General features: G+C 39.5%; 1 protein-coding gene across 1 annotated transcript in view; it reads left to right on the top strand.

Annotated features, from left to right (window-relative positions):
* Window positions 1-21,619, top strand: part of GRIN2A (glutamate ionotropic receptor NMDA type subunit 2A) — a 147,440-nt gene that overhangs the window by 102,546 nt on the left and 23,275 nt on the right. The window contains exons 5-10 of the mRNA XM_058815830.1: window positions 1,004-1,209; window positions 2,606-2,774; window positions 2,889-3,042; window positions 7,486-7,611; window positions 10,157-10,386; window positions 16,231-16,391. Of these exons, the coding sequence (XP_058671813.1) occupies window positions 1,004-1,209; window positions 2,606-2,774; window positions 2,889-3,042; window positions 7,486-7,611; window positions 10,157-10,386; window positions 16,231-16,391 (1,046 nt within the window). The remainder of the gene's footprint in view (window positions 1-1,003; window positions 1,210-2,605; window positions 2,775-2,888; window positions 3,043-7,485; window positions 7,612-10,156; window positions 10,387-16,230; window positions 16,392-21,619) is intronic.

The raw sequence follows: 21,619 nt of genomic DNA, 5'->3' as shown, positions 1-21,619 counted from the left end.
TCCGACCATTTTCCTTGCAAAATAAATATTTGAACAGTCTTATGATTATGTTGTCATTTGTTTAGCTTAAGCAGCTCAAGAATTATTAAAATGCATTAGGTTTATAAATTATGTGGATTGCTAGCTCATTTATATTATCTGTCATCAGATAAAACATGTAATTAGATTTCTGGATAGAAAGTAGTTAAACAATCTGAGGAGGAAAACACTAGACTCAAAAATATTTAAATCATAAATCTCCTTCTGGTGATCTGGAAATGGAAAGAAATGTGGGTTAATTTAGAAGGGATATTTTTAATAGTAAATAAGCTGGAAATTTTCATGTGCAGTGGGGTTTGCTTTCTTAAAAGCACCCAACAGTTGGAAGGATAAAATAGTTCCTTCTAATGGACAATAGTTATTTCTAATGGAAATTCTTACTAAAAATGTGGTTTGGTCTGGCTCTAGTGGAAGCCTGGGTAAAGGCTTTTACAATGGCTTTTCAATGTATAAGAACACAAGAGTCTTCTCTTTGGGAAGATACTGAAATGACATTGTGATATTTTGGTTATTGGTCAGATGCGTAGGTGTGAGTGTGCATTAGGGTTTTTGTTTGGGGTTTGTTTGTTTGGTTGACTTTTTTAAAAATATTTTTTTATTACTTCAAATGGGTCCCGGTTGCAAATAGAGTATTTGGTTGCTGTTCTGGCTCAAATAGAAGTGCTGAATGTCAAGTTTCAGTGCATGTAGCACCAGGGGATAGATGGTGTTAACTGATAACACCCAGTTGTTATAAAACAGTTACCTATTAGAATAATGTACCGTATTTGTCTTTGCCACTGTGCATTTTCTCATTTCATGCAATTACTAATAAATTTTAAAGTAATTTTAACAGCAAAACCCCAATCGAACTGTCCTGGCCATGTAATTCCCTGTACCTGTGTCCCAGCCCATTTAATATTGGCTCCCCTTTGTCCAGCACCATCAAGCAGCTCTGAGCAGCCTGTGGCTCTTGGCCTTGCAGGTGGGCAAGTGGGAGAACAACTCGCTGAGCCTCAAGTACTCGGTGTGGCCGAGGTTCAGCTCCTTCGCCGACAGCGACCCCGACGACAACCACCTGAGCATTGTCACCCTGGAGGAGGCTCCCTTTGTCATCGTGGAGGATGTGGATCCCCTCATGGAGAGCTGCCAAAAAAACACCGTGCCCTGCCGGAAATTTGTCAAACTTAAGTGAGTAAATACACAATGCTTCCTTTTCTTTTCCTGACTGCAAAATAAAATCCCTTCCCTTCCCTTCCCTTCCCTTCCCTTCCCTTCCCTTCCCTTCCCTTCCCTTCCCTTCCCTTCCCTTCCCTTCCCTTCCCTTCCCTTCCCTTCCCTTCCCTTCCCTCTTTGCACATCCTTCTTTTTAAAAAGTTGAGAGTTTCTGGTTATACACATGTAAGTCACATTGAGTTATTAACAAGGTAGTAAGTTTATAGTAAATGCAAAGTCTATGAGAATCAGCCCATTTCAGTCACATGGAAGAAGATTGTGTTCCAAAATGGGGCTGTTTTAATGAGCCCTCGTTGAGTTGTTTCCAGCTATGTTGAGATACGCCTGCTTTCATTAGTCTGTAACAATTTGAAAATGTCTCCTAATGAAAATGTTAAGTTTATGCTGAAATTTGGTATAGAATAAACTACTCCAGCATAAAATACCACTGTGACTTACTGTCAAGAGAAAAGTCCCCTTCTGTCAATGCTCCATAACTTCAGAGCAGTCATTAGAAATCAGTGGAAGAGTTTCCACTGTACATTTGTCAGTGGTGTTTCACCTGCTCTATGCCTTGATCTCTGTATTTATGAACTGAATATAACAGGATTTTTACTGATCAGGTGTGAGGGAATATGATGCATGTTTCTGAAGATTTCCAGAGGCTGCTAAATGGTTGTGCACATGCTTCCTGAAGTCCAGAGAAATTTATTTTTTAGTTAAGTTCTAAACTACTTTTATTTTAATTTTAATTTTTTCTGAAAGGCTGTAAGATACTGCCTTGCCTTCTGAAGGTGCATATACTAAAAGGTTCTAGAAGTCCCAAAATGAACATTTCAGAAAAAAAAGTGAAGAGAAAACTTACATCCTTGCACTTAAAGGTGGCCTGAAGTTCACCTTCTCCTGGTGCAGGGAAAGGTGCACTTTGAGACGATGCATCCATTTCCAGCACGGTGAACTGCTGGGCCTTTTTATAGTTTACATGTTCTTTAATGACTAAATGACATGTAGTCTGATGTCTTGAGAGTAAAAGTAATAAAAGTTTAATCTAATCCTAAGAGAGAGATTAGTAAGAGCAGGCTGTATGTCCTGATGGAGCAGTGCAGAGCGTGAGGCTGGATCCTGGAGTAGAAGGATGTCATGTGAGGTAATGTTGTTTCTGTCTCACCAAGCAACTCTGTCATGATTAGCAGGAGCTGCAAACACCATATAGCTATAAAAGCATCCTGTGGGTTATTTTTGCCTTGATTCAGAAAAACATGGTCATTCACAAGAGTGGCAAAATGTTGTTTCACAGTGTGCTGTATCTTGCTGTTGTGCTGCCTCTGTTTTTCCCAGCAGGAATATTTATGTGTGTCTTCTCTGTTGACAGCAACAAAACTAATGAGGGAACGAACGTAAAGAAGTGCTGCAAAGGATTCTGCATCGATATCCTGAAGAAGTTGTCTAAAACTGTCAAGTTCACATATGACCTGTACTTGGTGACGAATGGGAAGCATGGCAAAAAAGTCAATAATGTGTGGAACGGGATGATTGGTGAAGTGAGTTCTCTTTTGGGTAAAAGAGTTCCTAAGGACTCAGTGATGTCTGGTTGGGCTCTTTGGAGGAGGGAGGAGCTCTGTGCTGACCCTGGTGTGTGTTGTCCCCGTGATCAGGTGGTGTACCACCGGGCAGTGATGGCCGTGGGCTCGCTCACCATCAACGAGGAGCGCTCGGAAGTCGTTGACTTTTCGGTGCCGTTTGTGGAGACGGGGATCAGTGTCATGGTGTCACGGAGCAACGGCACAGTGTCACCGTCTGCTTTCCTAGGTATGGTCCCCAGCCCGTCCAGATAACCTGACTGCATTTCTGTGGAGTTGGGTAGATTTAATTGTGTGTTAAGATATGTAGTGCATTAACACAGTTCTGCTGAGTTTTGAATTTTACATTAAGAAGTTTGTGCTGTGTTGATGTGCTGATTAACATGATCATTAACACATGGACACAGTGCTGTTGGTTTTGGACACTGACACTGAAAACCAAAGAGTGATTTCAGCATGAAAAAGAATCCCCTAAAACCTTCAGTTAGGAAAATTACATCCTCAACTTTGCTTCCTTACATACTAACTTATGCTTGTTTAGCCCATCATAATTTGCTTAATATCTTTTTAATATTGACAAAATGATTGAAAAACCCATTGTAGAGTTGAAGAGCAACTTCCTTATCTTTAGATATCGTTTAAAGCTAGTTTGATAACAGCTGAACACCACACTACTGCACTGGAGAGCTGTTTTCTCCATTGATGCATCTGAACAGTGGAGATAGAGCAAAGAAATGAAAGGCTGGGCAGACAGAAGGTGGGATGAGGAAATAAAGATTCTGGGCTTCTTTTCTTGCATGCTTGTGCATTTTTCCTTTCATTGTTTCCCTCTCCTCTTTTAGTGTTTATAGTTTCTTTTAATGTTTGGCCTGAATTTACCTGAAGCTGAAAAGAGAATCAGCCATGAGGTGGTTCAAAAGTACCCAGAATGCTGTTATGGTCTTCATAATGTATTTGGGCCTACTGTTTATAAAGATATTTTGTACTGGAATAGTGGCACTAAAACCATTAAGTGGAAAAAGAAATAATGAGTATATTTCAGATATCTTAGGGCACAGTTTAGAATCTTCAAGTCCATTGGGTCTGCAGTGAGACCAGTCCTAAATTGCTAAGTGGAAGTTCTTCACACCTCTTGAAGTTGCTCACAGACACAGAAGAGCAGATTAGTAGTGTAATATCAGATACAAGCAGGCAAATAATTGAATTTTCTTATACAAGAATCATCATTTACCTACAGGACTTATTTCTCATATCTGTTCCATAAAAGAACATTACAGAGATGATGCAAGTAAATATGACACAGTGAGTAATCAAATAATTTCCCAAATGTGGTGATACCTAAGTAGATTTTGCTGATGTTTGATATGAATGAAAGACTTTAAGTGAAATTGCAAGAAACTGTACTTGTAATAAAAGTACTCAGAGAGTATCTTTATTTCTTTGAGTCATTGAGTTGTAAAGTTCATTTTTTAAGTTGTAGTTGCAGCATGTTGAAATGACCATTGGAAATAAAAATTGGGGTATTTTCTAAAGTGCAAGTGCAGTTGATTTTTTACTTCTCCCTTACAAACCTGTTTACAGCCACCACCAAATAGAAGCTGCTTTTGCATTTTTCGCAAGCAACAGAGTTATTAGATTTCTAAAATGCATTTAATGTTATTGGTTTAGTTGGATGTGTATATAATTCAAAAGAAACAAAAAAAGAACCCCTTCTCATAAAGCTCTCTAAAATAGCTCTACTTTTGAAGAAATCTGATTTTACTGCACCAATAAATCAAGTCTGTGCTCTGTTTTTTCCAGGCATAGATGAAGCTGCCAGTTTGCTGGAATTGACTGTGTATTTTGATGAGGTGTGTGTAGTAGTAAAATGTTTTGCCTTGCAAAATACTATCAGGCAGATAACTGAATTTATTCACAGACTGATTTTGTTTCAATTAAATAACTGTCTGAGAATAGAGTCACCTTATGTAAGACTTTTAAAAGAGTTTAAAAAAATCTGTCAAATATAGTACTATTTTTGAAGAGTAGCACTTGATTACAGTTCCTGAAATATCTGGGTTTGTGAATTGTTTCTATGAATGTGGACAAGTACAGGATTTTTTGTTGACTAGATTTTTCCAGTCAGTTGTTGTGCCCAGCAGATCTGAGTAACTGATGGGCTGTGACAACCTCGTCCTCGTTATCTGCTCTGTTCTCATTCTGATGTGTCTCCTTCAAATGAGAATTTTATCCATGGTAAAACATTTTCACATTGTACTTGAGATAATATACGCTAGATCTACAAATACTTTTTTAATGATTCTATGGAGTTTTGGTTCAACTTCATTTAAAAACCAAATAAATAAAGTAAAACCTTAAATCTCCATGTTTGTATTTTTCAGAGGGAGAGTTCATAAGAGAGCTCAGTTTTTTTTTCTGGAGGCATTGATGGAATACAAAATCTATGCCCCTCTTTATTTAATGTCTTCCTTAAGTTTGATTTTGGTGGTGGGAGGTAGGACTCAGAGACACGTTTTCCTTGCTTGATATTCTCTGTTGTCAGTCATTTGAAATATACACTAACAAGTCACATATTAGTTTTTTTCTGCCATATTATAGCTTTACTGAAAATTCCTTTAAAACCTGCTGCTTGCCTGAGGGAAGTTCCCGTCCTGTCCTTTGAGAATCAAAGCACAGTGCTGAATGTGTAATTGGATCTCTGATATGACAGGAAGATCGACTTTGTTATTCAGTTGATTTTGTACTTGCTCAATCTTACTGCTTGCTATCCCAAATAGCTTTTTGTTTTCCTATTGCTTCTATTAATTCACCACCTCATTACCAGACTCCTTAAATTATTAAAGAGAATTCTGCTTAAACTCTTGTTTATAACTGACTTTTGTGCATTGGCTTATTTTGCCCTTTGCCTTCTTTAGATTTTGACAAATTACCATTGCTGTTTCTACACTGTTGCTTTTGATAAGGGTTTTATCAGCCTCGTTTTCTTCTGTGAGAATGCTGTCAAAATATTATAGTAGTTCTACATGAATTCCAATTTAATCCAGTTGCTAACTGAATTCAGAAAATATTTTTTAGACTGTATTTGGCTACATAATGTCCCTTTCCTGGCTGCATCTACATAGATCTTTCTCTGCCTTCTACAAATTCTGTTATTTTCCTAACTTTCCATTCTCTCCCATACAAATGATTACAGTACTTGAATGAACCTCATACCCTCTCTTAAAAATAAAATAACTAATTGAAAAAATACTGCTCCTTTGCAAGGGGAAAAGAGTTTGGTTTAAAATGTCCCTGCTTTGCCTTAGTTACCATCCAAAAGCACCAGTGGGGCTATCTGTTATTTGGTCTTGTCTAAGTCACAGATTTCTGAAGAAATCATAGCAAAGACAAAAGATCTCATGGATTTTCTATGCTTGGACACAAATTATCACATTTCATTCTCTTCTGGGTGAATCATCTGAATTTGGGCAAGGCTGAGATTGGGCTGTTGGGCTTAGAACATTTCAGCTCTCAGTCACTGTCCTTTCCTGCAGTGAGGGAAGAAGTTTCAGTGATTCTAATCTTAAATTCAGAAAATGAAAATGCTACAAGAGAGGAACTTCTTGGGCTTTCAAAAACAGGCAAAACATTGTAACACACTAATTTTCTGTAATTTCTATTGTTTCTTGGTTCTGTCCCAATTAGAAATAGTATACTAAGATTTGCTTTCTCACACTTCAGAGCATGCTCACACTTGCTTTATTTGCACACGTTATGATGTGAAGTGCCCCAAATAAGTTGGCCTGACAAAGAGATATTATTTTGCTATGCTCATCTTTCTAACAAATATCCTTGTACCAAAGCAGATACCACAGGTACTCCTGAAATGACAGAATCTTTGGCTGGGAAAGATGATATTTGATATTGATATGGAGTCCTTTTAAAAAGTTGGTGCTTAGTCTGATATTTGAAGCTGCTTCTAGTTTTATGCTACAGCCTACTTCTTTTACGTAATTATGGTTCTTCTGTCTTTCAAACTGACATCCAATTTTCCATAAACCCTTTTGATTTCAGTAATTTGCTCCCAGATGAGAATGAGACATTCAGAAGGATGTGGTTGCAATTGATAAAAATATCATCTTCATTGGTGTTAGATGAAAGTAAACACAGAGAGAAAAGAATCCTTAAACAAAAGCGTTTAGTTTGAGTGCAAGTATTTATCTTTCCTCCTCTAACACTTTTTGTTGGATAGAAAATGAGAGAGAAGTCTACATCCTTGAATTACCAAGTGTATTAAACATATGCTTAATTGCTTTTGCTTTGCAGAAACACAGTCACAGTGGTTGGACCATTCTGTTGATAAATTTCTATAATTCAGGATGAATAGACACAGCAACCTGGTTGTGGACTGAATAAGGAGCAAGTCAAACCAATTATGGGCCACTCAGTGTCAAAGAAAAGTGTGCAGCCTTTTGTTTTTAATTACAACTTACATTTCAGCTTTTGAATTTATGGATTTTGTCTATATATACTAACAGCAGTTCATTATATATTGCTTAGCTATTTGCTTAGTTATTTTTGTTGGGAAAAGCTAACGTAGAGGAAGCTGCTGGGCTTGCCTGGTGAGGACATTAGAATTCTTGTGTTGTGACTGGTTTAATGAACTGTTTCTGTTTCTCCTGTTTTGCTGCAGAGCCTTTTAGTGCTTCTGTCTGGGTGATGATGTTTGTGATGCTTCTCATCGTGTCTGCCATGGCTGTCTTTATATTTGAGTACTTTAGTCCTGTAGGATACAACAGGAACTTAGCACAAGGGCGAGGTAAGATTTGCATTTTACTCAACTCTATGTTTATTAAAAAATATGTATTTCCCATCCCTGGGTCTCCATCTTTTAAAATTAACATAACATAGGAATAAAACAATGCAATTAGCTATTAAACTGTTTATGTTCTTCATTTAAAGTATGGTTTCTTGAAGGCTGATATGCTCATGTTTATAATTCCAATTCAATGGAATACAGACAGGGAGCAGGGTAAGTGGTATCAGAGTTTTATTCAGGCAGTGTGTGGTTAGTACATGGCATCAGTCATAAAGTGTCAGCAGTGAAATATGTTCCACTCCTGGCCACTACAAATTGATGGCCAGTTCAGAGAAATTTACCTGAAATCCTGTGCTCTGCTGTCCAGTCTGAAAAATAGCAGTTACACTGTCCATAGTTCTGTATAGTCCCTGTAAATATCAGAATTCTTAGCCTTGAAATGAGGCCCCTGGCAGAAGGGCATCTCTCCTTTCTGTGTAGCACCCTCAGTTATAGAAACTTCATTTTCAAAACAGACAAGCTTTGTTTTAACTCTTTCTCAGTGAAAGCTGCACTTTGACTCAAGAGTGAGGATTCCATATCTCACCATGCCCTCATCCTCCCATTTCTTCAGTGACATTTCAGAGTGCAGCCTTTGTTAAAATTTCTAAATCATTCTTGCCTTGTTTCATAACAAGAGATCTTCCAGCTTGGTGAACACAGTTCTGGGCACTATTAAAAGTGTTTATTCTAGACAATGGCTGGCTTGTTCCCTGAAAAAGTGGATTATTGTAATGTTCAGATGATGTTATCATTTTTATAAAATGGTAAATGTGTAACCTCTGTCTGAAATAAACACTGTGTTAAAAGAGAAGTCAAAGGTGAATATAGACACTGGGGATCCAGGGGCTTGGCTGTTCTTTTCTATGCCTGAATTGATTATTTAGTGCACTTACAACTACAAAGACATGTTATGGCACTAGACCATCCCAACTTACCTCTAAAGACTTGCCACTAATCTAGCTGCCAATAATTTCAAACCTGTAATAGTAAAAAAAAAAACCAAAACAAACAAGTTTATCATCTCTCATTTCCCTTGGCATTTTTTGCAGGATGAATCTCAGTGGTAACATAATCCCCAGTGGCATAAACAGAATTTTAGATTGCTCCCTTGGCATATAATTTCTGTAATACTGTTGTTCAGAAAAATGCACATTATTCCTGTATCAGCCAGTCCTTAATATGTCTAGAAGGTAGTTGCAGCTCCATTGTGTTTATTTTACTGCACTCTATTTTCCTAGTGCTGCTGCAGAACAGGAGCATAATCTGAGATGTAGAGTTTGGCTGCATTGTGAAATATTTGCACCGCACTAGAGAGCATTTCTACTGAAATGAGAACATGCACTGAGTATTCCCACTTAGGGTTTTATTATTTTAAGAATTGTTGAATTATTATTAAGATAAATTATAGTTTAAATGAATAGCTAAATCTATATTTGTAATGTGCATCCCCTTGGATAAAGGGACAGGGCAGGGAAGGAGATAAAGTTACACATTTTTGCATCAGAGCTTATTGACTAAATTGCAATTGAAGTGAAAAAAGGATAATTATAAGTAGGCCAAATGAGTCACAGTCAGGGGAGTTCTGTTTCTCTGCACTGAGGGTGCAGGGAGTCTGGGTGATGAGCAATGTGTGATTGCACTGTGCCTGCCTAGGGCTGGGTGAGAATAACTGCCCTTGGTGCTCCCAGGCTCCATAAATGGGGCCTTTGGGGTGGATAATGACATTGTTCATTCACTTCTGCCCCTGGGTGAGCCTGGGGGCAGCTTTGGGGTGAATTAAAAGATGACCCCAAATAGAAATAACAAAAATTACAGCATGGCTTAGCTGGGACAGAATTTCACCTGCAATGTCAACACATTTGGAGCCACAGAACAGACTCTGAACATGTGAGGCAGCCGGAGCCTGGCTTGCTCTAAATTCCCTGTCTATAGAGGTACCTCCTTTGTTCTGTCTTTCTGATTCATGCTCTGAGTACAAAGGTGCTTAAAAGTAGGTGACACATTCACACACTTTGATCTTAAAAATGCTTACATAATGTTCAAAAAGCATAATGTTGGATGACTGGAGATGATAAAAATAATTTGGGTAAGAAAAGTACTAGAATTGAATCATTAAGACTTAAACCTCCAGATTTCCATTTCACATGTTTGCTGGCACAGAAAACTGACAGGGCAACAGTGTGGCACATTTCTTCCTGCAGGAGACACACCAGCCTGCTTCTCCTCCAAACCTATCCTTTCCATTTTTGTCTTAAAAATTTTGAACCATATGCCATGCAGAAAAATGTTGAATTATGCTTTAAAAATGTGGAACTCGTTGTGATTGCAATGGAGGGTACCTATGGTAAATCCTGTGAGTACATTTGGAGTACAGTGAATATATATATATATATACCAAAATATTTTCTAACCATGTCTCTGGCACTAATGGGTTGTCCCTGCATGGTATATTGGCAAGGTTTAATTTAAGTGCAGCTGAACTAAGTGCTCTTTGAACTTTCAGATCCCCATGGGCCGTCCTTCACCATTGGGAAGGCAGTGTGGCTGCTGTGGGGCTTGGTCTTCAACAACTCTGTGCCTGTGCAGAACCCCAAGGGCACCACGAGCAAGATCATGGTGTCAGTCTGGGCTTTCTTTGCTGTCATCTTCCTGGCCAGCTACACTGCCAACTTAGCTGCCTTCATGATTCAGGAGGAATTTGTTGACCAAGTGACTGGGCTGAGTGATAAGAAGGTAGGTATTCAGCTCAAAAGATGTCAGTGTGCATTCTCCATAATCCTTCTACAAATTTGTACTTCGTGGTAAAATCTCTGAGCAAGATAATGAACTAAAACTGGATGATTTCCTTCTGAGTGCAAGTGCAAACTTTACTAACAAACCTAAGACACAAAGCATGAAAACATCAGTCTATTTTTAAAATCTCTGCATAGCCTATTCAAAAGTAGCTGCATTAACTGAAAATCACCTTTATTTTATTACAAAAATCAATTAGTGCTTGGTTAAAAATAATGCCTCACCAAAATAAAAAGCATGAAAAATTTTGTTGGATATTAGTAGTATATTAATAGAAAAAAAGTCAATTTACAGAATTATTGTGATGGATATGCACAAGATACCTGAAGGGCATGCTTTTGTTAAGTCTGTGCCCAGTTGTTTGAAAATGAAACTAAATATTGACATTAAGAAGAAATATTTAAATATAGTATAGCCCAGGGGACAATTTCACAAAGGTTTTTTTTCTCAAAGGACAGAAAATAAAGGAAAATGTTACTAAAAACAAACCAGAAAGACAACATCTCAGCCTTGTCTGTTTTTTTTTTTTTTTTGTTTTAACTTCTTTTTATTACAAGCCTTTGATTGATTGCCTGATATATCAAAGCAAGCATGGTTAAAGGAAAGCTAAAAAGAGACAAGAAATGATAATAGTTTTGTTTTCACTTAATTGTATTGTCAAAACCTTTAAAAGAGCATGAAGATTGTTAAATATCCCTCTATTTTAAGATAATATTCTTAGAAGAGGCAGATAAATGGCATTGTCTCTTGGGATTAAAGAAGAAGAAGATTTGAGAAATGTCTTTCTGCCGTTGGTGAGAAAGAGCAGAGGATTTGATGAGCAAGAGCAGAGCATTTTCCTGGGCCCTGGTTTTGGCAGGCTCTGCCTTCACCTGGCACCGCAGCGGGCTCAGGTGTGACTGACCCTCACCTTCCCCTCCTCGCTGGCCACAGGGCTGGAAATGTCGGTGCCTGTTCTGTGGCTTTTGGCCAATAACTTCCTCAGGCTTGTCATTTTTTCTATTCTGACTGCTAAGTAGGATTTCGTTTCCACAAAGAGCAAAATAAAAATAGAAAAATACTTGAATGAGAAAATACCATCTGTTCTTGTGTGGTCTGCTGATCATTTATTTGATCTGCCACCTTTGTTTCTATTTTTTGGTTCTTCAAACTTTGCCTGAAGCACGTAGATATAAGGCAGGGAAGCCATGCCTTTTCTGATTAAATAAAAAAAGTTAGAACTCCAGAACAGCAATGAACTATTTCAGAACATTCTTCTTGTCATACATAGGTTTTGCCTCCTCCACAATCCTGAGGTTTCTTGGATTTTAAAAAACCAAATAATTTGGGATAATTTATGGGAATGTAATCTGATTGATGGTAAATTGTTTTTCTCCCCTCTTTCTTTTTTTTTCCCCCTCTATGTTTATACAGTTCAGTACAGAACTCTCACCCTTGCAGGAAGCAAAGCAGTCACAGGCAAGGGCCAGAAATGTGGGTGTAATCAAATTTGAATAATTAATACCTAAAAGTTCACTAATTTTTTTTTTTTGCAAAAATTAAAAAAAAAAAAACCAAACCCCACTTCTGGGCTTGTGAAGTATTCTCCTCTCCCACTTTTCCCACTGCCATACCTGAAGAGTCAAGCTCTTCTGTCAATGCTGTACTGCCAGTGTAACAAAGTGTTTCCAGTTAGAGATGCTGGGGTGTGATGGAAAAATCAGGAAGAATCAGGAAAAACGCCCCTCTCTCTGAGCAGCCACCCCTGACCCTCAGCACTCAGTGTTGTCCCATTCAGGAATTTTGTTGCCCTCTGTCAGCTGGTTCACCAGATTTGCTGATGTGATGATAAGGTGTTATGTGGGATCTCAGCACCTCAGGACTGATGTGCAGAGTGACCGAGACCACCCTTGAGGGGCTCAGAGGTCCTGGAACGTTGCCAGAAGTGTCTGGTGGCTGGGCTTTGATCCTGCACGGGAGACGACACCTGTATGAGGATGGGAGGATTTCACTGGGGTAAATGGTGAAAGGATAATTTAATTAGAGTGTGAGACACAGGGTTTAGGATTTCTGTACAGGGGGGGTCTAGAGAAGTAAGATGGAGGAATTGGGGCATGTCCTGTCCTTCTTCTTCTTCTTCTTGGCCTCCATCTTCTGTGGTGATGGTGGCACTTTGGGATTGGTTATTACTAAAAGTGCACTGGTCAATAAGGGTAAGAGGTATTGGGGAAAATAGGTAAATATTGTATACGTAATTTTGAGTATAAAGATAAGTGACCACCCCGGGGGCTCGCAGTGTGCTCATGGCTGGCTGCTGTGCAGACCTCTGTCGGGCCGAGAGAAAATCTTTTAGATAAAAAACTAATAAACACTGAAGACCGAGAAAAAACCTGAAGCCTCTTTTCGTCCTTTGGAGCGCAGGCTGCCCAAGGCCACCCCGAGCCTTTCCACGTCATTAAAACAGCCGAGAAACCGACAGTGTTATTTACCCCTTATGCTTTAAGACCTCTTTACAGTTTCCTCATCCCTTGAAATGCTGCTCATGAATTTGTGAATGCCACGTCACCAGAGTGTCACCCAGGAATCCATGGCACAGCCTGTTCTGGAGTTAGGAGGGGTGGGTGTTCACAAACTCAAATGATTCAGCAAATGAGAGGAAAATTATATTTTGACAGTCTTGTGTATGTAATAGATGTTCAAAAGCTTTGTCTTCATCAAAAGGAACAGAAAATTAGTCCAAAGTATCCAGCAAAGACTGAAATTCGTGGCTTTTGTACTTTTGAGACCTTTTGTGCCTATTCCCTGCAATGAAACAGAAAAAATTGCTGCAGGAGGGTGGGCAGCTGTGCACAGAGCTGTCTCAGAGTGTTGTTCTGCTGGGGCTCTGCCTCACATACACACGGCCCAGGAGCTGCTCTTCAGCTTTAACAGCAAACCTTAACGATGCCACTGACAGGCAGGAGATTATTTACTGCTTTCTAATATTTTAGTAGTGTTTCCTGAAGTTCCTTAAAAACTCCAGAACAACAACAAACAGCTGCTCTCAACACCAGCCTTTTCAGGCAAGCAAGTAAATCTTTAAATTAAGTCATTATGTAATGTTTCTGGAAGACTTTGCTGACTTAATGAGATCTCCAGTTTTGTTAAGGCATATAGAAAAAATAAAATAAAAGCAAAAGACTGGAGTTGTGTTCTGTAGGGTGGCAGAGCAGGGGGAGACAAGAGTGAATTGGTCACTCTTCAGAGTAACAGGAGACCTCTCCTCTGTGACTCAAACAAGGGCCTTGTGCATTCAGCTCAAGAGTTCTCTCCATGATTTAAAAGATCAGCATTTCATGAAATGTCTAGGAAGAAAATTATTTCCTAGCAAACATGACATATTTTGTTTCTCATCATGGGGCTTTAGGGAAAATGAATGCATATAGAGCCTTGATTTATTTTTTCTTTTCTTGTCTCTTGCCTGCCATAGAGATCTTTGCTGCAGTCACAGACAGTGACAGTCCTGTCTGCTTCTCCAGGACGTGGAAGTTCACAGAATAGAAGTTTAATATTATTGATGAAAACTTTTTGCATCTCAAATATGAGTGCGGTGTTAGAAAAAGATTTAAACCTCTTTCTTCTTTACAAGTAGTCTGTGAGCAGCAGTATAATAGCAGATGATGGTTTCAAAAATAATCTCCTCGTGAGTGATAAAATTTGTTGGTTGGTGCCAAGAAATTCCAGGCTGTAGATGGGGTTTGGAACTATTAATCTGCTTTTTAACTCTGTGACTTTTGAATGAACTTGGGCTTTTTATTCATCCTTGTATTCTGCAGAAATATTTTTGTCTGCCATGAAAGTTCAATTTGAACAGATGTGTTAATTCTTTCAACTATTCCTGTGAGAAGAAATGCCTGCCAACATCCTAGATTAATATGAAAGTTTTTGAAAACTGAGAATATTTAAAAACAAACTCCATTTTGAAATCACAAGAATTCTCCACCTTAAAATCACTGTTTCCCCAGTTCTCCTGCCATTCCCCCAGTTCCCCTGCCATACTGGGAACTGAGCTTGCAGAATGCTCCCCACAGATGAATTTCCAAAAAATCCCAGCAATATAAGGAGCAGCAAGTCTTACAGGTCTTGAAATTGGCAGTTCTATTTTTTCCAGTTCTATTGACTGGAAAATTTAGGAGACACATGAAGCCATCTCAATACATCAGAGACACATTATCTCTAGATTTAAATAAAGTTCATAGCAAGCTATGTTTATATCAGTAGACTCTCTGGACATATATTTAAAAGCAGGGTTTGTTTTAGTGCTGCATAATAAACTCAGAAAGAGAGATAGCAAATATAGACTAAGAATCATGAGTAGTGTACAGTGTAATTTTGGTGCAGGGGTCAATTACTATGTGTAAAAGTAGTAGCAAAGTTATAATTTAAACAGTAAAGCTCTGAAAAGGGAAAATGAGGAAAGTAAGACATCTCTTAGCTAAACAAATAGAGAAAAATAGAGTTCATTCCTTTATGCTTTGTCAAAATATGCTTAATTAAAATGAAGTATTTAATTGTAGTTCTGTAACAAGAAAATGGTGTTGCAGCAATAATTTCACAGTCAAACTTTGATGGAATTGAAAATACTCCCAGTTTTTGTATAAACCCATTTGTATTCTCTTTGCAAATTGGCACTGGATCTTGGGAATGCTTGATGCCCCGAGACCAAATGTTAAAAAGAGAGATATTTCACATGGAGCCCCAAAGGAATCAGCAGCTGTATAAATATTAGGCATCTCTTGCAGCACAGGATATATAGATTGCTCTTCTGACTTCAGCAATAAAAACAGAGTGCATTTAGAGTGGAATTCATGGGTGACTGCTTTTATCAATGCTCAATTCAATTTCCTCATTAGCCAATAGTTCCTCTAATCTGAGTGACCTTTTTAATTTGTTTCTTAAAGAGACATTTTCATCCTAAATTGTCACTTGGGTTTTAAAGGAAGATGTTGAAAAGGTGCATATAAAATTTTCAGATCTGTTAGCAAAAAATTTATGTGGGATTATTTGAAGGATTGCCAAGTGTGAAGCCTACACGTGCCCTGAGCTATTGCCATTCCTTTGCAGATCGCCCCTGGCTGGTTCATCTGTGCTGATGCAATAATGATAGAGTAAAATTGTAGAATAAACCTCAATGTCCTCAAGCAAATGGTTCATAGTTTTAAATGGTAGGGGTGAACAGGGACTAGGATTACAGGTGTGGGAGCTCCAGAAGCCCTTCTCATATCAGCCTATGGGTTCTGAGCCCCTGTGGAAGCTGCAGGAGCTTTTATTCCCCTCCAGTCATGGGTAAGGAAACTCCCTCACTCTGCCTCTCCCTGGCACTCTCCAGGACTGGGGCTCCCTGTTGAGTACTGAGGATGATCCTTTTCCCATCTTCCTGATGGGGAATCACAATGTCCCAACTGAAATGGAAGCGTGAAATTACTATCAACAAAATACTCTTTTCCTTTGGTTGCAGTTTGCCAGTGTGCTTGGGTTCATGTTGGCAGATGAAGATCTGCTCCAGCTTCTGTTGTCCTGCCAAAGTGCAATGCATGGGAGAGAGTCACATTTGAGTGGCAAAATGGAGCTGGTTTTACCTTGGATGTAGATTATGTTCACTTTGTGTGAAGACAGTTTCTGGTATAATAGACCTGAATTGACCCACGGATTTGCCTAGAAGAAAATTTAAGGCAATTGACAAAACTTCTGTCTTTTTAAAGCTGAAATTGCCCTTCTTCACATTTTGGATGCCTGAAACACTTTGTTTATCCCCTTTATCTCCAGTTTCAAAGGCCTCATGATTATTCACCTCCTTTTCGGTTTGGGACGGTCCCAAATGGAAGCACTGAGAGGAATATCCGGAACAACTACCCTGACATGCACCTCTACATGACCAAGTTTAACCAGAAGGGAGTTGAGGATGCCTTGGTCAGCTTGAAAACTGGGTGAGTTTTTTTTTTTCCCCATGGTTTTTAAAGAATACTGTAAACTTTTCAGAAACAGAGAACTATTGATCTGTACTTTCTGTGGTACTGGACAGACTGATGGCAGGCTGCTGTGTACTACAGGGTGCTTTTTTTCCCTCTAACTGCACTGTACAGTTATCAAAAAGGAAAATGATTGACTGTGATTTCTGTGGTTGTTTTAAAATTACATGGTAGCTTCAATGTCCTGTGAGAAGTAGTTTCAAAGGGCAGAATTAATGTTTCTTGAATTTGAACACAGTACAGTCTGTAGTTATAGGCAGTGCTGCCTAATCCTGCTTCTGACAATCTTGGTAAATATTCTGATAAATATTAGTGTCCTTCTTTCTTAAGATCTGAGAATTTAGTCTTGAGTGCCATCCATCCTTTTCTGTCTGAAGTAGCCCAATCTGCTTGTTTGGACAAAGAAAAATTTTCGTTCTTAATCCTCCAAAGGTATGAGACTGACTCATTGCTCATATATTATTCATCTGGGTGGCAGGCTCTAAACATTTAGCCTTGATAGCAACATGATTATATTTGTTAAAAAAACAGTAATAATATTAGTTTCTCAATATAGGATTTTAGGTTTTGTTTTGAGGTGAGAAGTTACTTAAGTGGGTTTATGTACTCTAGAGGCTGTTTCAAGGAACATCTCTCCTTATTTATGAACACAGGAGATGTTTCTTCCTATACTAAAATACCCTGTTTTGATACTTTTTGGGGAACTGCTTATCCTTTTAATTTTTACTCCCATTCTGCCAAACCTGTATGGCAATATAATGTATTAATTAAGCCAAACACCTTGAAATCTCGAAATCTTTTCTTAGAATAAAGGCTCCTTCTTCAAAAAGTTATCCTTCCAGCTGCTTCCTTCTCTTCCTTCTCCTCTCTCCTTGCTGCTGTGTGGACTCAGTGTGCCTTCATTTCTGCAGGCACTCTCAGTGGCACTGCCCAGCCTGTTTGTGCCATGCCAGCCCAGGTGTGTGACACTGGCACTCTCAGCTGGCACTGCCCAGCCTGTTTGTGCCATGCCAGCCCAGATGTGTGACATTGGCACTCTCAGCTGGCACTGCCCAGCCTGTTTGTGCCATGCCAGCCCAGATGTGTGACATTGGCACTCTCAGCTGGCACTGCCCAGCCTGTTTGTGCCATGCCAGCCCAGATGTGTGACACTGCCTGAGACCAGCCTTGCCCAGGGCTGCCAGGCTGCAACTCCTGCTCTGACCCAGCCTGGGCAGGTCACATTTCCTGGGTGACAGATGAATTATGCATTAGAGATGGACAGCTGGATCCTACCATTCCTGCTGGGAATTTCTGAAGAAGGAGATGTCCTGATTTCAGCCATTTGTAGGACTTGTTCTGCTGGATGGACAGTTTATTTAGGGGATGTAAACTACTTGTACTTTTCACCAACCATTTGTGCTACTGAAAGCCCTGAAAATCTGCTGTTAGCTTGAAAATCAGGCCACTCTTCAGACACTAAAGTGTGAAAACAGGGGGGCCAAGCTGACTGCAGGGCTGCTCAGGATGTTCACTGAAACTCAGGCTGGCTGCTCTGGGCCAGCTGATGGTCCTTCTCAAGAGCTTTGCTCCTTTTGACAGCATCAGCTATTCATTTTTGACAGATTCCTCTTCCCCTGCTGAAGTTTCTTTCCTCTTGTGAGTGATTTCTCTGTGTGGGTACCCCCAGGTGTCTGCCTTGCTACCCTTGGCTGATATTTCTGTAGCAGATGGTACAAATAAACTTCTGGGTCAGTACAAGTAACTGCTGCCTCCAGCTGTGCTCCTTGGGATTTTGTCTGGTGGCACCTGCAGAAGGATTGAACAGCAGGATGTCAGCTGCTTTCAGACTCATAGTCTTCAAAAACAATTCTTCATTTCTTCTGCCAAATTTTCTGTTTTTCAGCATACAGAATTGTATCTTCTCTCTCTTCCCCTCATGATTTAGTTGAGCAATTTTTTTCTCTCTTCCATGTGAAATTTGTCCTTTCATCTTTCACTAAAGTCAATGAAGTCTAGTTGAGACATCTTTAACTTCTTTCCCTCCCTGATTCACTGGATTCCATGATATTTAGTACATCTGGTCCCATGGAGTCTGTGTTTCTATGGCTCTTTTGAGGATGATTCATCTCTTCTTCCTCAAACTGCTTCTGCTTCCAAACAAATATATAATTTCTGTTTTCCTCTTCAGTGTGTGTGCTCTGTTCACCTTATTACAGCTAATTTGTTTCTTTTCATCTTTATCTCTTTCAAAAACTCTTCCTGTACTTTTATCTTTTTTTTTATTCTCATCCTTGGGATACAACAAGCAACTTCCCTTGTCCACAGTAAGACTTGCTGCTTCTGCACAGCTTTTTGAAAATGAACTATCTGATAATTTTAGTCATATTCTATAGACTGAGAAGGACTTGCAAAGAATCTGGTTGATAATTGGTGCTGTGAGTTAAAATAAATATGAACTGTGTTATCCCTGAAGAGTGTTTGTATAACCTGTATATCCAATATCACTTGAAAAACTACTTTTGCTTAATTGGAGACATGAAGTTTAGTCCCTTTTAATTACTTTTTTATAGTGTTTGATTCTAATTTCAAGATGGAGAAAAAAATGCCATCAGTGAAGCAATGCTAGTGACTGAATAATGCCATACATGTGGCCCTTGTGATCCAAAGAAAATGAAATTATAAAGTAACGTCTTGTCACTGTTCAATCTGATTTTCCTGTGTCTCAAACAAAGTCTTTTGGTCAACTTTAATTAGCATTAACATCTTGAGATGGATTGGAAATATCTTGATCTTTGAGACCATTATGTTTAATACATAATGTTATTGAGTTGAACTAGAAGGAGAAAGCAGGAAGAGGACAAACATAAAATTTCAGATGCACAGATTTCTGAAAACAAAATAAAACCAAACTGCTGTGGTTTTTTGTTTGGTTTGGATATTTTTTAAATCTTGCTTTCTTTCAAGAAGTGGAAAACCAGCTGCTTCAGTCCACTTGCTAATGGGGGAGAGAAATGTAGATAGAAACATTTATAGAAATACGTATAAAATAAATGGTATTCCTGCCTTTATTTCCTGGTCAGGTGTAAGGGTTAGATAAGACTTGTGTTGGAGCATTGCTGTACATGCAGAGGTGAACGTGCTCACATCTGTGTCTGGGAAGCCTTGACAAAACCCAGCCCCTTTCTGCTTTCATCTTTGAGAGGTGAGGCTGGTGCTGTTTCAGAAATTAATGTACAAGGAAAGCATCTGCCTTTGTTTTTTTAATTAGAACAAGCAACTTCATTGCATGGCCAATAGGCTTGGACCTATCTTGTTCAATTAGCATCAGAAATGTTTGAGATCATCACCTGGGAAATGCTGCAAATCAAAGTGGCAATGAGATTTTTGTGTTAGCCTGACATTGACATTATACCTCCTCCCTCAGGTGAGTCCCCATAGGGGTTCACTGCAGCTTGTTGCCATCTGGGGTGAAGGCAAAGTTATCAGCTTTATTGGTTTTTCCTCTTTGATACAAAATCAACCTTTGTTTCTGAAAAGATCTTAAAAAAATTCTGTAAAGACTCAGTAATATCCATCTCTTGTCACTAGAGCCTTATTTCTGAGATTCACAGATGTGTTTCTCAGGAAGCTGCTGAAATACCATTTGAACAGCAGCAGAAATTTATTAATTTAATGTGTCAGTTTGCAACCAGGCCTGTTAAAAAGGAAAATCTTGTTAGTGAAGTGCTACTTAATAATCTTCAAAATGGCAAAATATTGTCCCTCCTTCAAACCAGTTTGCTGTTGAAAGCAACCTGGATCTTATAAGCTTGTCAAAACGTGTACTTGTGTTTTTCACTGAATTTCATGCATTTAAGGGATCAGGTGGTCCACATGTGCTGTGCTACGTGCAGAGCTCGGGATTGTTCCTCAGGCAGGACCAAGCAGCTCAGGCTTCTGTAGGGTTTTGTTCCTTAATGAGAAGAGAAATGGCAGTTGTTGCCCTGGGCATTGCTCAGGAGAGCAGGGTCTGTGAGGATTAGCTAATGTGCTCTTGGTGGGAGCGCCCAGCTCTGCCTGAGCCAGGGAGGCTCCTCTGAGCTCTTGAGACGTTAATTGATCAAATACAGCCTTGAAAATGCATTGCAAGCATTTCTGTCCATGCTGCATTTAATTGATCTACATTTCTAGAACCCTCTGTAGCAGGGAGACAGGTCCTATTGATTGTGCTTTTTGAGGAGAGAATAAGTTCCCAAATAGGAAGTCGTTAATTATTGTGTTATGTTGGCCATGGCTCTTTGGGTGTGCTTCCTTCTGTTTGCCTGGCTATATCTTTCCTGAAGAGATTATAGTTAAAGAATACCATCTTTTTGCAGGCAAAGCATCCTTCCAGTGGCAGCTCTCTGGTGTGGGCTGTATGAGCTCATAGCTCTTGAGTTTGCACGCAGTGTTTCTATTTGTGGCTGTAAAACTGTCAAGAGGAGAAATTGCAATGGCAATAAACTGGAAATGCATTCCACGTTCTCACCTTTGCCCCAGCACATCTACAGTGGCATATAGTCTGGGATTCAACTGCTAATGGCTGAAATGAGAAAATTTAATTGGGAGAGGCTCTTTTTACTGTAGGGATAGAATGGGAAATGTTTGCTTGCCTGTTGCCCGTCACTTCCTTTCAAGGGAGCTGCAGGAATGAGTCCCTGGTGTTCCCCAGGCAAGCAGCTGCAGATCCCCTGGCTGTCATGAGTGCTTTACAGCTTTTATTGCCAGCCACAGCTGTGACTGTGTGCTCAGGGATTTGATGCAAAAGTTTACTTGGGACTTCATCTGCCTTCCTGTTAAAGACAGCAGTGCTTGTGTTGATTCACATCAGCTGAACACCTTATTCCCACGTCCTCTGTGACATGCTGATGGAATTACAGAGCTGCTGGGAAAGGCTGCACTGCTACAGCCGGGATGGCCTCAGCTGTGCTGGGTTATCAGAAGTGAAGGGTTACATCCCCATGATTTATGAGCTGCCCCTGAGGAGCTGCCCTCAGCCTGCAGGCTGTCCTGAGCTGTCACTGTGACAGGGACACGTGGCGGTTGTGTCCTCAGCATCCTTTAATGACAAGGTATAATGCCAGCACAAACACCTGGAAGCAGTGCCAATGGCTTGAGGAGTTATTTCCTCCCTGCAAGCCCACTCTCCCATGTGAACAGAACATGATTATTAACATGTTTTATAG

This window comes from Ammospiza caudacuta, chromosome 17 (genome assembly GCF_027887145.1).
Source record: "Ammospiza caudacuta isolate bAmmCau1 chromosome 17, bAmmCau1.pri, whole genome shotgun sequence".
Lineage (NCBI taxonomy): Eukaryota > Metazoa > Chordata > Aves > Passeriformes > Passerellidae > Ammospiza > Ammospiza caudacuta.
This window is presented reverse-complemented; position numbering and strand designations above follow the sequence as displayed.